Source organism: Neopsephotus bourkii, unplaced genomic scaffold (genome assembly GCF_033783945.1).
Source record: "Neopsephotus bourkii isolate Nb327-2 ecotype Australia unplaced genomic scaffold, CSIRO-AGI_Nbou_v1 NB_768, whole genome shotgun sequence".
NCBI lineage: Eukaryota > Metazoa > Chordata > Aves > Psittaciformes > Psittacidae > Neopsephotus > Neopsephotus bourkii.
Genome location: NW_026901264.1, coordinates 748,407 through 763,721, shown reverse-complemented (window position 1 = coordinate 763,721; position 15,315 = coordinate 748,407). Strand labels below are relative to the sequence as shown.

Sequence of the window (15,315 nt, the reverse complement as noted above, 5' to 3'; positions counted from 1 at the left end):
GCGACGGCTACTCCAATGCGCAGGCGCACAAACCACCCCCCGCCCCCCCACCGCCGCCTAGCTCGGCGAAGACAGGGGGTGTGGCCTGAACATGCCCTGACCACGCCTCCTTGCGTCTGGCCCCGCCCCAGTGAACGGCGGCGCGGCGTCAGGGGGCGCCCGAGCGCCACCGCAGAGTCGGGGAAGGAGCCGCTGGTGGTGCTGGAGGGGATGCTCTTCCATCTACCCCTCCGGCTCCGGCACAAGCCAGTGTGGCGTTGTTCGGAGGTGGTTCTGAGCTTCAACTCGTGTGTTTTTGATGTATATACCCCAAAACGCATATATTTTTGATGTAAATACCTGAATCAAAATTCAGCGTGCTTTCCAGACGGCTTTGTTACACGTATTTGGTGTTACAGAGCCACACTGGTAACAGGAAGCGTTTATACTCATTTATAAGCACATATTTTCACATTAACTCACTGTTGTATTACATCCTTTAGTGAAAATGTGGGTTTAGGCGCACAGAAGCCAATCCCAGTAGGGGTACAGCAGGTCTGTTACCCTCCAAACCAAGCACAGAAGAGGATTTGAAAGCACAGCTTTAAAATCCAGAGGAGGGTCTAAAGGGAAAAACTACATTAGAGTGAAAGTAAAGTTATGCTGCTAAAGGTTTAGATAACTAGATACAACAATCACAGAATTCCAGACTAATTTGGATTGAAGTCCATCCAGTTCCAATCACCTGCCACGGGCAGGGAAGCCTTCCACTAGACCAGGTTGCTCCAAGCCCCATCCAACCTGGCCTTGAACACTGCCAGGGATGGGGCAGCCGCAGCTTCTCTGGGCAACCTGTGCAGTGCCTCACCACCCTCACAATAAAGAACTTCTTCCTTATATCTAACCTGAACTTCCCCTGTTTCAGTTTAAACCCATTACCCCTTGTCCTATCAATCCCAGTCCATTAAAAGTGCTCCACCACAGCAGGCTGTCCTGATTTATCTTGAGTGACTGTAGTGAGCTGGCCAATGTGTTTTCTGCAGTAAAGTGTAGCTATCACTGTATCTCACATAAAAACACTGAAGATTCTTTAGGTGTGAATACCAACCTGCTTTACAACCACACAATCACAAAGATATACTGTTCAATGAGGTCAATGGGAATATCAGGTGTCTCAAAGGTTTCCTCTAAGCTAATAGCTACAGCTTAAATCTTGCTTTGGATGTTAATGCAAAAAAAAAAAAAAAAGGAGTTCTTTGATCTCAGTAGACCATGGGATTGATGGAAAATACTGAAAATATGCCTTATGCTTCCCAAAAGGGGGGTTGGTTTCCATAACATTTTGGGGGAAAGAAAGTATAGCTTTTTCATTTATTGTTCTGTCAGGGTAGAAAAGAGTGTTCCCAAATTTTCCACGAACATCGTTTCAGTGCTTTCAGCAGAGGTGAAGTTGATATTATGAATAAAGGATTTATAGCTTTTTACACTTCTCCAATGTGGAAATGCAGATGCCCAGAATCTCCTTTCCTACAGTCTTCCCACTATTCTAACACCTTGTATTTCCACATCATAGCTTCTAACTGAGACTTCACAAGGGGACAGTTGACACCTGATCTTTAAAAACCTTTTAAGGCTGTAAAAATGTACTGTTGCAAATGAAAGCACTGCAATTGTCCTGCTGGCTTTGAGAAATGATGATCAGCTGGGAGGTATATGGTGAAAGCTGGAGGTGGTGTTTACATTCCCACAGAGCCAAAGGCAGTGGTGTGTCGAGGTTTTGCACACCAAGTTCCTGACCAAGTCAGGTGCCTGAAGATAGGGAAAGCATTTTCCAGTAATCCTTCCATCTCAAGCTGTGACCTTTCCAGACTTTATAAGCAAAGCAGCCAGGTTTCATCAGAACTTGGATGAGAAATCTCCAAGGAAAACTAAAGTGTTCCAGGAAGCGGTATGGGCAATTTAGCTCCTGGCATCTTCCCTCTGTCTGAATAAATATTGAACCAACCTCTAACTGTGCTGTTGCAGTAAGAAATATACTTCTGGGAGAAGATGGAAATCCAGAGTTGTCAGCAAACAGTCACTGGAGAGCTCAAGATGCTGTTTAAAAATGTAAGGTCACTCATCTTGGCGCTCCTGAGCAATATTTATGAACAATGATGTTACATCTACTGAAAAGATCTCTCGTTAAATTAAACAGTTTACCCTCTATTTGCTGTGTTTCCCATCAAAACAGTTTGGTTTCTCTTTAGCAGAAAATTAAACATAAATCTTTGTTAACCAAATATTAAAAGTACATATTTATTTTGTTTTCTGATTTTTACTTCTTAAAAAAAAAAAAGAAGTCTTGAAAGGTATCTAATATTCAAAGACAATATAGTGTCTGATCAAAACTGGGAATGAAAACCAGAAACTAGAATGTCCCAGGCCTGAAAACTTCAGGAATTAACCAACTTGCATGTGGCTGGTTGGCTGCATGCAAAGAGTTGTGGTCAATGGCTCAGTGTCCGGCTGGAGACCAGTAACGAGTGGTGTCCTCAGGGATCTGTGTTGGGACCTATCTTGTTCAACATCTTCATCGCTGACATGGACAGTGGGATTGAGTGCGCCCTCAGTAAGTTTGCCAATGACACCAAGCTGTGTGGTTCGGTTGATACGCTGGAGGGAAGGAATGCCATCCAGAGGGACCTTGACATGCTTGTGAGCTGGGCTGATGCCAACCTCATGAAGTTTAACCATGACAAGTGCAAGGTCCTACACCTGGGTCAGAGCAATCCCAGGCGCAGCTACTGGTTGGGCAGAGAAGAGATTCAGAGCAGCCCTGCAGAGAAGGACTTGGGGGTGCTGGTCGATAAGAAACTGAACATGAGCCGGCAGTGTGTGCTCACAGCTCAGAAAGCCAACCATATCCTGGGCTGCCTCAAAAGGAGCGTGACCAGCTGGTCGAAGGAGGTGATCCTGTCCTTCTGCTCTGCTCTCGTGAGACCTCACTTGGAGTACTGTGTGCAGTTCTGGTGTCCTCAACATAAAAAGGACATAGAACTGTAGAAACAAGTCCAGAGGAGGGCCACGAGGATGATCAGGGGACTGGAGCACCTCCTGTATGAAGATCGGCTGAGAAAGTTGGGGCTGTTCAGCCTGGAGAAAGAGAAGATTCGTGGAGACCTCATAGGAGCCTTCCAGTATCTGGGGGGGCCTATAAGAATGCTGGGGAAGGACTCTTCATTAGGGAATGTAGTGATAGGACAAGGGGTAATGGGTTAAACAGGGGAAGTTTAGGCTGAATATAAGGAGGAAATTCTTCCCTGTAAGGGTGGAGAGGCACTGGAATGGGTTGCCCAGGAAGCTGTGAATGCTCCATCCCTGGTGGTGTTCAAGGCCAGGCTGGACAGAGCCTTGGGTGACATGGTTTAGAGCGAGGTGTCCCTGCCCATGGTAGGGGGGTTGGAACTTGATAATCTTAAGCTCCTTTCCACCCCCAACTATTCTATGATTCTATGATTCTGACTTGAAAATCAGAACTACATCTCCCAGTACATGAGGAGCAGGAATGTGTGGCAGTGGCTCAGCTGAAAGGAGACTGGGAAACACCACAGGAGGTGTTTCCCAGCCAAGATATCTGCAATTCCTGTGACTCACAGAATTTCAAACAGAAACCAACATCTTTTTCAGGCAAAAAAACCCCACCAGTTTTCTCCCTGGCTGAGTGTGGTTCCCATTTGTAAAAGGAAGCAGCTTTCCATGTACAGGATTTTTTGCATTTTGCAGGTGAATTTTGCACAGCTGAAGAGAAATCAGAGAAAACACCCCTGGTAGGGATTTTTTTCCATCTCCCCAAGGAATAACCTCCTGTGAGCAGCTGGGGCTTAGTGCTATTTTCTGTGTCAGGCACCTTGAAGGCTGTGTGAATGGCATGGCAGGGTTTAATTACATAAATGGAATATGAAAGGGATATTGTATAGAATAGATGCAAATCCACAGTTGAGGATGTCTACAGGCAGCGTGTACCTGCCTCAATCTACAAGTACCTGAAAGGGGGTTGTAGTGAAGTGGGTGTTGGTCACTTCTCTGAAGTGACAAGTGACAGGATGAGAGGAAACTGCCTCAAGCTGTGCCAGGAGAGGTTTAGACTGGATATTAGGAAAAAGTCCTTCACCAAAAGGGTGGTCAAGCATTGGAACAGGTTGCCCGGGGAAGTGGTGAAGTCAGAATCCCAGGAGGTATTTAAAAGACGTGTAGATGTGGTGCTTTGGGTCATGGGTTTTTTTTGTGGTGGACTTGCCAGTGTTAGGTTGACAGTTGAACTAATGATCTTAAGGGTCTTTTCCAACCTAAATGATTCTATGAATCTATTCTATGATTGAATTAGGAAGAACAGAAGGACAGACACACTTAAAGCTGAACTCATTTGTTATATCAAGAGAATAAATGATTAGAACTAGATGGAGTGACCTTCACATATTGCAAGGTCAAAAATTAACAAGCTGTTTCCAAAACCCTCCTGGAACAGAGATACTTTTCTTAGACTTGCTGTATCACATGGAGCTCATCAGTAACTGGCAGCAGACAGACAAGCTTGAATTCCAGCCTTGGCCTTCACTGCCTAGCTTTGGGAAAACTCGTTTGTCTCCTGTTCTTGTCTGTTGTGGCTCAACTATGCCACCTTCACAGGGACTCCACATGGAATGGAGCCAGATGTCACAGTTTCCTAAAGCTCCTTCAAGCCTCTAGACTAAACGAGCGACAAGAGACTCAGCTGGTTTCTGTGTTGAAAATGATTTTCTTTTTATTGCAAATGTACACGACACTACTGATGATGCACAGAAATTTAAAAGGCTATTGTTTGCTAAAATTGCATTACAAAACTCCACAAAATCTGTTACAACTAAAAAATCCACCTTCAGGAGTATATAAATAGAATTTTGAGCATAAATAATAGTAACAAAATAAACAGATGTATGTATTCAATAAATTAATTATAAATATTGCATTGGCAATGAAGTGCTAGGTCAGATGAACACCAGTATTTCCAGTTGAGCTTGGTTTTCTTTTTATAGAAATCTCTATTATAAATGAACCTTTGGAAACAAGTAGAATCCCTGAACCCTTGTTTCACATTGCTTTTTGTTTTTTTCTTCGGTTATTCCTTTGTCAAGTTGTTTCAACAGAAGAACAGAACTGAAGACATCAGACATCCACGTTAGGTACTCCTAATTTCTTCTTGCAAGAAGAGCGGCCTGGCTGATGCGGTTCTGTGGCACTGAAGTCACTAAACTTGTCTCATCACTGATTCCCAAGGATGCAGAATCAAGCCTGGAAGGGACTTGAAAGAATTGCTAATGGATAAAGGTTAAACACAAAACCTATTTTGCAATTGATTTGACCTATACATCCTACATTTTCAGTCTTTCTCTCCATTTGCTAATGACATACATGCTTATATACAACAGGACCTTAATTAAACATTCTAATTTGAATGGCTCATTCCCTATCTGATGAACATAAATGCTAGTTCTGTGCACTATTCCAGACACACAATGAATTCTCACTAATGTTAATGAGAACTCTTTGCTGGATGGTGCTGATGCCACGATGAACATAAATTAGCCTATAAAAGAAATCAAAGATCCAGTTTTCCAACGTACCCTTTAGCAATAAGGGAAAGAAGAATCTTTTTCCCTTTCTTCCCTTATTTCCTAAGGGAAGAAAAAGCACAATATACAAGAAAAATTGTTTTCAATGGTATGCTTTCAATAGAAAGTTTTCCCAGCATATTCTCAGCAGCTTCTCAAGAAACAGCATTAAGTCTAGTTCATGCAACTGCATTTGCTAGATTTTCTTTAATCCTGTTTTGTTCCATATGTTTGTCTTTAAGGCCTCCAAAGATGAAAAGATTTTCTCCTATGAGCTATAAAAATAAGAGGTGAACACATGTAGTAATGAAGTTGATGGGAGAAAAGCTCTAGCTATTTTGTCGTCACCACAGTAATGGAGGGACTTTGACGAAGCTGCTGAGCTTTTCTTATTTTATCCTTCTTTTCCAGATAAAACTATGGCTAGGCAATTCTTTAGACTATGGAATAGCCTCTGGGCACTCATCTCTTGCAGGTACCACACATTGCAAGGAAAAGGCTGTCTCCATACTGAAATATACAAAAAAGTTGGACATATCACTACAGGAAAATCTAAAACCCCTGTGTTATTTCTTTAAAAACGTGTTTGTGTGTGATCAGAGTCATTTCTGAAAGCTGGGGCTCTTCACTGGTAACAGTTTGGAGGTGATACCAAAGGGGTCCATGCTGTCTGTTTCCAGAGGTGAAGAATACACTTCTGGTTCAAAGGCCTGACGGTAGTCACCATATTCACCAAAGTCTGTTGATTCCACAGGCACAGTGTTGATCATAGGTAAAAAGTGAGACAGTGGAAGGAAATCTTTCCCTTTGAACTGCTGTCTTTGCTTAGCACTACTCAAAGACACTGATATTCCATATTTTTTTGATCTATATACATTGTAGCCGTCTGGACGAATCTCCTCTTCAAAGGAACAGTCCTCTGTGGAATACCTGAGCTGAACAGCAAGGAGTAATGAGAGTTATAAATGCACTCACCAGACTCATTGCATTCAACCACAGCATAAACCTTTGATGCAACCAGCCCTTCTCCCTCTGCTTTCAGTGAGGGTGTCCTTCTGGCCTGTCATGCGTACCCCAATTTAGGGCACCTTGCAGACCCCACTGCCAGATCCATGCTGGTGAGCTGTTCACTGCCTCTCTGCCTGCCTGCTGCAAGGATGCAGGTGAGACCCATTTCACTGGTGATGGGCCACAGCCGCCAAGATGAAGTGCCCTGAGGTGGTCAGGCAGTTGGACTACATGACAGCTGTAGGTCCCTTCCAACTGAAATTATTCCACTCTACTGTACTCAAGCTTCCTACATTGCACACGACATGCATTTTGAATTACAAGGCCATTAAAATACCTAATCCCACACTCCTGCAGTTAATACATGTTCATCACACTAAATAAGCTTTGAATCTGGGTGTGGACTTCTTCACAGCTATGACACTTATCCTGCCCTGAGCGCAGAGAAAAAGTCTCAGCACTCATTTAGATAAAATGTCCTTAGTGGCTGACAGTACTTAAATGCAGTCATGAGACCTAACCCAACAATCCTCAGGTATAAACCTCCAGGCTCTGTTAAGGCCTGTGTAAGGGCTTCAGGATCAGGTCTGTAGAAAGGCAGTGCTGTCAAAGACAGCACTTATACAAGCAAACATGTCCAATCAGTACAAATTTGAAGGGTAAGATTCAGATTCAGTCTGTGTGTAACTAAAACCGTAATTGCCTTTCTTTCTATTCAGCATTTATTGAAATTACAGAAGACCAGTTAATGCAGTGTTATATTCTCATTACACCTTAGAACTATCAAATAAATCCAAGTTGTTAAGATTTTATATAGAAGAAGACATTTTCTTAGGTATGAATTTGTAGAATTACACTTGTGACGTTCTGTACAGATAGTACCTTAGGATTTTGTGTCAGAGCTTTCCAGATCCTTACACAAGCATTGTGTTTCTTACAACTCTGGTGCTATTCCAGGCTCAGCCACCACAGGTGATTGAACCTGTGCTCAGTCAATAAAAGTCAATTGCTGATTGTGTCTCAGTCTGCAGTGATAAAAGTGTCCTTACATGAATGCTCTGCCTGTCTGCATAGAGAACATACTTGTTGCTCTTCAGTCCTTCTCAAACACCCTCAATAATATGTAGTGCAATTGAGTGCATGCATTTGGTTATCTTTTAAAAACAGTTTTCAAATGTGTCAAATAATTTAAAAAAGGCATTTTCTCAAAATAAAATGATGAATACTTATCCTTCTACACCCGCTGTATCTCAGAAAAATGTGTGTATCTGATACAAATCTATGAATTGTTGGTTGAATAATTAGCTGTCTTTATGACAGCTCAGTCTCCCTAGCGAGGATGATGAAATAAAGAAGCTTCTTGAGCAAGTGCACTTTTCAAATAGCAGTTATTGATTGTGTTCCCCATGACTCAAATGTATCATTCACTTTTCATATCACTGGAATCGACTCTAGCATTATTTTTTAAAACAATTACCAAATGCACTTTAACTATTTCCACATTATGGTTTTGGTTGTTTGTTGTTTTGGTTTTATTTTTTTTTTTTTTACAGGAGGGGTTTACAGCATGTCAGTATCTCCAGATTTCCCTCTAAACTACTAGTTGCAGTACAACACACATTGAAAAAAAACAACTCTAGTCATCATTTTTCCAGTGTTATAAAAGCGGCGTGTTGCAGGAGTGAATAAGGTTGCCCAGTTTGGTCACCAAATGGAATATTTGCCTTGGTAGCAGAGAGGTGACAGCATGTGTCCACAACATATAAACGTGATGGCATGGTTACATGCCATTGTATTTTGAGGAAAAAAAGAAAAAAAACCCAAACCAAACCAAAACCCCTGCGATTAATACCCTGCACCAACAAACACAGTCCCAGTCAAGGCATATATGTCTTCAAAACAGTGTTAGACAAATGCTGGTTTTAAATTCTGGGACTCTTGAAGTCCAGATGGCCGCTCCGATGGGAGCAGGTTCCAGGCTCTGCTTTGTTTTCATTGATCATTTTGCTTTGGATATACATTAAAACATTAAGCTAATGATTGACCTGACATATAATCGGAACCTCTGCACCTCATCACTGTATTGATTGATTCTAGCCCAGAAAAGCAAGAAAATTCAGGGAGAAAGGCTTAGTTCTATGCTATATATGCATTCAAAACCATCACTATATCAGTACCACTTATTAAAGATGCTGGGAGTTTTGAGAATGTGCCAGAGAAATCAAAGCAGAATCAAACTGTATCTTTACTATAGCACAATAAGAAGCCATTGCTCTGTGAAAATCAGGCTTCCATAAAGCATTTAAACACAGACTGAACCTGAATCTTAGCCTTCAAATCCTAGAGCTGGCAACTCCTCGTGGCTTAAAAACCAGGAAACAAAAAAGTTTATATCGCTGATGAGGACTAGCTAATGTGTTGACATACCCAGGGGAAAAGAGTGACCTAACATCAGTGGATCGCTCAGCTCTTCAACCTCTCGGAGTCCCTCAGGTGTGCTGCTATCACAGGGGAGGAGAGTCCTTTCCCTCGACATCCCGTTTCTGCTTGGTATTACCTAAGAGATGGCAACTCCATCTTCTGGGATGTGTGAGCCTGACAGCCAGTTGGCTGCATCTCATTTCCACATGAGTAATCTTGGGGTTTTCCTTTTGGTTTTCGTTTTGCAGAATGACTGACCTGAACTATGAGAAGTTATTCAAATTCTGTGGTGTGACTTAGTCTACTCCTTCAACAGGAACGCAGTCACTTTTTGGGATATAAATGCAGTTTTGCCCTGGTCTGTATTTTCAGTCTATTTTGGCAGGAAGCATGCAGTACAGACTTTGCTTTCTAACTGATATTTCCTTGCTGCCTTCTAACAATCCTCATGGCGCTATCAGTGACAAGAACCACCGGTCCCATAGAAAAAAGGGAAGGGGGGGACGACGACCTGTAAGCTTTGTTAACCCGTTTTACTAACCGCACAATAAGAAAACCACGCCAGCCGTTTGGTCACGCCTGCCGTTTCAAGCGCGGCGACCTGGATAGAAATCTCCCTCGGGGAAGGCGAACCCGGGACAGAGCCGTCGGGAGCCGGGGAACGAGTCCGGGGTGGGAATCGCAGCTCACCTGCCCGTGCAGCCGCCCCGCCTCGTCCATGCAGAGGTAACGGGAGCTTCGCACTCCTTTGATGGCCACGGTACGCACGGCCACTGCGCGGATCTCCAGCAGACCTGCGGGGCAGAGGGAAGAGAGGCTTCAGCTCCGCCGCCCCGTCCCGTCCCGCTCCGTCCCGCTCCGGTGCCACCGCTACCGGTACTCACTCTGAGGGCTCTGGCTACCGGCGGCATCTACCCGGCCGTCGCCTCCGATCCGCAGGAAGCAGCTGAAGAGCCCGTGCTTGCTGGCGGTGTAGAGGTGCCGCAGCCGGATCGGCTCCCCCCAACCGTAGTTAACGTGCGGGCCGGCGTCGGGCAGCGGTAGCGGCACCGCGGTGGCGGCGGCGGCGGCTAGACCCAGCAGCGCCAGGGCGGCGGTGCGCGGCCCCATGTCGCGGCTGGGGAGTGCGAAGAAGCGCGAAGCGGCAGGGAGCGGAGCGGCAGGAAGCGTCGCTACCTTGCCGTGCCTGCGACTCGGGGATGAAGCGTAGGTGAAGCCAGCCCCCCGGCCTTTTATAGCTCTCCGTTATCAGCCCGATCGATTCGGCTGCATCCAGCTCCGATACAGAACCCATTTCACAGAGGGAATTGGTCGGATAGGTCACTCCCCCCGAAAACATTGATCGGATGACATCATTTCGCAGGGGACACCCTGAAGTCGCTCCTTCCTCATTCGCACCTTCAAGATTTCCACCCACTTCGAGCCCCCGGCAGCGCCTCTCTGTGCTGTCCCGGCTGCCACGAGGGGACGGGGTGGGATAGGACGGGACGGGATGGAATGGGACCAGGGACACTGTCGGTCCCGCAGCCCCAGGGAAGCGGAACGGGGATGTGCGTGTGTAAATCGAAACCCGTGTGTAAATCCAGACCCATGTGTAAATCCGACGCTGGGAGGGGGGAGTCTGTTCTCGCCCTTCTCTTGCCTTAGCTCCTTGCCCTCCTTTGTTTCCCTTTTTAGAAATTCGCCTTCAGGAAATGAGTTTTAAACCTCGGGTCACCTCCCAGGGCAGGGGCTGTGAATGCGCGGCACCACCGGTCCTCGTTACCGGCAGCCGGTGGGGCACTCGGCAAGGCCTGGTATGGTACGGCCCTTGCACGGCTCCTCTGGGAGGGCAGGCACTGCTTCCCGGGCTTTATCGACGACCGGTCATCCCCGGCTGTGTCACTAGATGGAGCCTGGTACCTAGGCTGCGGGGCTGGCCTGGACCCGGAGGAGCTGCTGCCCGGGGGCTCTGCACCTCTTTGAAAGGGCTGCCCAGGGCAGTGGTGGAGTCACCGCCCCTGGAAGTGTTCACAAACCGTGTAGACAAGGCCCTCATTGACATGGGTTAGTGGTGGCCTTGGCAGTGCAGGGGAATGGTTGGGCTCGGTGAGCTTAAAGATCTTTTCCAACCTGGTTGATTCTGTGATTCCATAATCCTATGACTCCTGCTCCTGTACAGAAAGATTAGGGAGGGGGGAAGTGTGTAGGAAAGCTGCATTGCTGTCAGGCAGCATCAATTGATCTATCTGATATTTTTTACTGGTCTGCAAGTAGACTTTTTCCATACAGGTTCCTCTCCAGGATGTCACTCAATGATGGAAAAAAGCAGGTAACACACATTTTGGCTTGTTCCATGCTTTTTGCACCTCAGAGGGATTGCTGCTGACTTTCCTGCTGCGATCCAAACTGAGCATTAAAGAGATTTTATCAGATCTCAATAAATAATAATTTCATAAAAAAAAGAAATCCCTCCTCCACAGTACATATTAAATACCCTATTGCCCCCAGCAACAATTCTGAATCAGCAGTTTCAGTCAGTTTCCACAGACTGTTCTTATATTTTGCTACCTATTACTTCCATCCTTTTGTGGGTACACATACATCTCCTTCCTGTAAACACTCACAGAAATAATTTTTCTTTCTGAGCAATCTTAGCTCAGTGAGGCTGTGACAAGGTCACCCCAAAATAAAGAGTCCTGGAGGCTGATGGCCTGCTTTTGTATAAATGCTTACATTTACCATGTGGAGCTTATGGTGCTGAATTTAATGACATCAATCAACCAGAGCTGGAATGATCAGGGTCTTGTATCACAAGATGCATCCTGGAGAGAGGCATTGTATGTCACCAGCCGTTTCAAAAGCAAATACTGATTTTTATTTCCTCTCTGAGGTTTTGATGGTCAGCTTGAGACACCTAAAAAGGAGCCTTCTCTGCATGATTGTAATTAATAAAGGTCAGGAGCACTTCACTTTTGGGTGTCTCATGCTGCATCCTCCAAACCAGGCTCTGGTTTGGGAAACTCTGGCCTTTCAAACATTGCAGAAGCTCACAATATTAAAAACCCAGTAAATAATACGAAGGCATCCAAGACCCTATTTTTTTTCTCCTGTGCAGAATTCTGCAGTCTTATTACATGGCTGCTACAAAGGCAGTTCACTGCCCTGCAACCGTGGGCCCCACAGCAGTTGTGCATGTAACTCATCCTGGCTACATATGCATTCTTCAAGATATTGAGCACCCACCACACACAGAGGTTATGCTCTGAAATAAATCTGAAAGGTCTTTTTAGCTCCTTTTGTGGTGCATCTCACTGAATAGATGCTATTTTATGATTGATCTTTGTGCTGTACTATACTGTGAATAATATTCACCATCATACATATTCATTTTTTCTATGATTTTATGATTTTGTTTCACAAGAAGACATATATGTTTCCATCAGTAAGGAACTGATGCTTGCAACTTGTTTATTCATTTGGGCAGCATTATTATTCCTTTGTGAAGGTAAAATAGAGGCAGAAAAAGCAAATCATTTGCACGAAGTGATATTTAAAATCAATGAGAAAGCTGGGTATATGAGAGAATTTCCTGACAATTGATGGAGAGATATCAAAAGTTGCATTCATTGTTGCTATTGCTGATATTACATGGACTAATGTTTAAAGGTTCATATAAAATCAAAGCAAAATGAAAATTAAGCACTTACTTAACTAATTTTTTGGAATAACCTATCTTGTTATAGGAAGTTTTCAATCGAAATCACTTGTCCAATTTCCTTTGCAGTTAGTGACAGAGGTAAATACCTCCAAGTACTTAATCTGGACTGGATAGTACCAATCCTATCTCAAAAGAGCTGTTTAAGAGATATGGGTTAAATAATCCCTGGAAGTATGCATTTCTTTAACTGGCTCTGGGAACAAAAGCCTAGATGATTAATTCAGATTAAGTACCTTTTCCTTATCTAGAGATAAATAAGTTAATGAATCTCACTGTTTTCAAGATGTAAGAGTTTTGACATATGATTTTCATTTTAGTTCCTTTCTGTGTCAGTGAACTTTCTCATTTATTTAATCTTTTTATCAAAGTTCAATAGAAAGACACATGTCTTGGCATGTTCCTACAAATGTATTTGCAGAACAAATATATATAGGGTAAATCACACCATCGTTTCCAGAGCTGGACCTGCTCCCTCTATAAACAAAGCCTGCAACAAGGAAACCTGGTAGCATAGGACTTCTTGCTTTTGTGAGGATGGGAAGGGGGGGAGAAGGTTTATAGAACAAAAATACCTCCTGACTAAACAGTACACAACTGGAAAAGCATTTTCACCTGTTGTAATGAATCATTTATTTTCACTGCACTTTTCAATGTCCCAGTGTCATTTCTTCAGAACAGGAACATCAACTTTCTGTTACACTGAGCTGGATGTGTTTTGGATAAACATAACTACCTATATTTAAAAGTCAAACATCCAGAGATCCTGGAACATGCCCAAAAGATAACAGAGGGCTTGTGCCTCACTGGGCAATAACATCCTGGGAACCAGCAGAAATGAAAGTAAGGAAGTTGCCACAAAAAGGATCAGAAATAAGGCATGAAGCCACCCATAAGGAGAAGATGGTCATATGTTACCTTGTGGTGGAGATCAAAGACAAAATTACATAGGTAAGTCACTCAAAGCTGAATGAGGGTTAAAATGTGATGAACTGGATGTGCTCAGGATGAAGCAACATCTGCTCAGTAATAGAATAACTTCAGAATATCATGGTGAAAACTTTCTACTATATAAGTCACTGCAGAAAGAGGAAAATAGCACAGAAACTTTAAAGATATTCTGTATCTTTGGGATGTCCTTCAGATTTAGGAGTACATATAACATGATAGTGATCCAGTAGTGCTTTTGAGGAGAGACTTGTGTTTCCTGCTCTTCTCTGAAGTCAGAAGTGACAGAATTACAGAGGCTGTAAATACCCTGAGGGAAGCAAGGCCCCAAGCAGAGCTGGAGATGCAGTCCTTTAGTTTCTGATTTCTGCTTTAGTTCCTGCATGTCATCCCAGAAGTGACAGCAGAAAGAAAGCCTTTATTTTCCCTGTGGCAGAGGGCCAGCAGAACTGTCCAATCCTTTCTTTTGCTTCTGCTAAGGAAGAGTATGTCAGGCAGATGAGGGAAGGCAGAAGTGAAGACATAGTACACTGTGATATGCAGTTATTTGAGCACAAGGTTGTTCTATAAAGAGCCTTATCAGCACAGCACTAGTTAAAAAAACCTGCCTAAGAAGGAGAGGTTACTCCACCATATGTCAAGGACTGCTCTGTTTCCCAGCTGCTTCTGCAATCCAAGAGGCATAAAGGTGACAATATTTCTCCCTGGGCTGTGAATGAGTGCAGAATTGAGATTCCACAGCTCCCGCTGCGTGCACCCACTGACAGGATGTCATACAACAGAACAAGCATTCACAGAGGCTCTCCACAGCTATCGCAAGTGTAATAGTCCTCAGTGAATTTGTAGGATCCAAATACATTGGATACTTGAAGATTTTTTAAATGATCAACTTCCGGAGAGGTTGATCCTCTTCTCAATCTGCTCTGCTAAAGAAGGTCAATGTGCTTGAGAGAGCGTTGCTATTGTAGTTTGTAGTTGCATGTGTAATTACTAGTTCTTTCCAATGAACAGACAACTAATTTCAAATATCTCTCACCATTCTGTTGTCTAATGCTTTCTTAACTATTGCTATCAGTTCATGCATTCCCAAGAGCAATACTTAGCCTGGAATTGACTTGCAGCTTTCATGGTCAAATGATACGTTATGATTAAGTCTACTCTAAAGCTCACAAAAGTCCTGTCAGTTTCAAAAGGCCTAAATGCATTTTTTCCTCACTGGAAGTTATTTCATTCTTCAGACATACTTGATTCACACCATCTTTTCTGTGTGCTAGGAAATCCTTTATCATCCTGGTATAGAAGAAGCTTATTTATTTTCTGGGAAGGTATTTGGTACAATAGGTCTGCAGCACCTTGTTTATACTAAACCAACAGAAGCTGGTTTTTTCCCATTACTTTCTGAGCAAAACTGCATCCTGCAGCAGAAATTAATAATTGCAAGTTTCTTTGCCAGTAGCTTTCATTTTCATTTCAAGTTTGACCTAGGGAGTAATGCCCCTGGACTTTGTTTCTGCAATGTGCTCGTGAAAACCATGAGGAAAGCTTTTTCAGGCAAGAGTAATTCTAGATCACCAGCTTCTCAATCAAAAGTGGTATCCATGGAGCATTTAGCACTACTCTTTTCTTGTCAGT

At 43.7% G+C, this 15,315-nt stretch overlaps 1 protein-coding gene across 1 annotated transcript; it reads right to left on the bottom strand.

Moving 5' to 3' along the window:
• Positions 1-6,211: 6,211 nt before the first annotated feature.
• FGF19 (fibroblast growth factor 19) lies at positions 6,212-11,270 on the bottom strand. Its single transcript, XM_061355001.1, has 3 exons — positions 9,923-11,270; positions 9,729-9,832; positions 6,212-6,544 (listed from the first exon to the last, which is right to left on the bottom strand). Exons 1-3 carry the CDS (start codon positions 10,146-10,148, stop codon positions 6,212-6,214), a joined length of 663 nt encoding a protein of 220 aa, XP_061210985.1. The 5' UTR covers positions 10,149-11,270.
• Positions 11,271-15,315: the final 4,045 nt, after the last annotated feature.

What these genes read in the sequence shown, in the direction of transcription:
- FGF19 (XM_061355001.1), bottom strand. Translation starts at nt 10,148, where the DNA reads ATGGGGCCGCGCACCGCCGCCCTGGCGCTGCTGGGTCTAGCCGCCGCC. An exon ending in CGGTAGCCAGAGCCCTCAGA is followed by an intron (nt 9,833 to 9,922) that starts GTGAGTACCGGT and finishes TCTGCCCCGCAG; the next exon opens with GTCTGCTGGAGATCCGCGCA. An exon ending in CGGGGCGGCTGCACGGGCAG is followed by an intron (nt 6,545 to 9,728) that starts GTGAGCTGCGAT and finishes CTTGCTGTTCAG; the next exon opens with CTCAGGTATTCCACAGAGGA.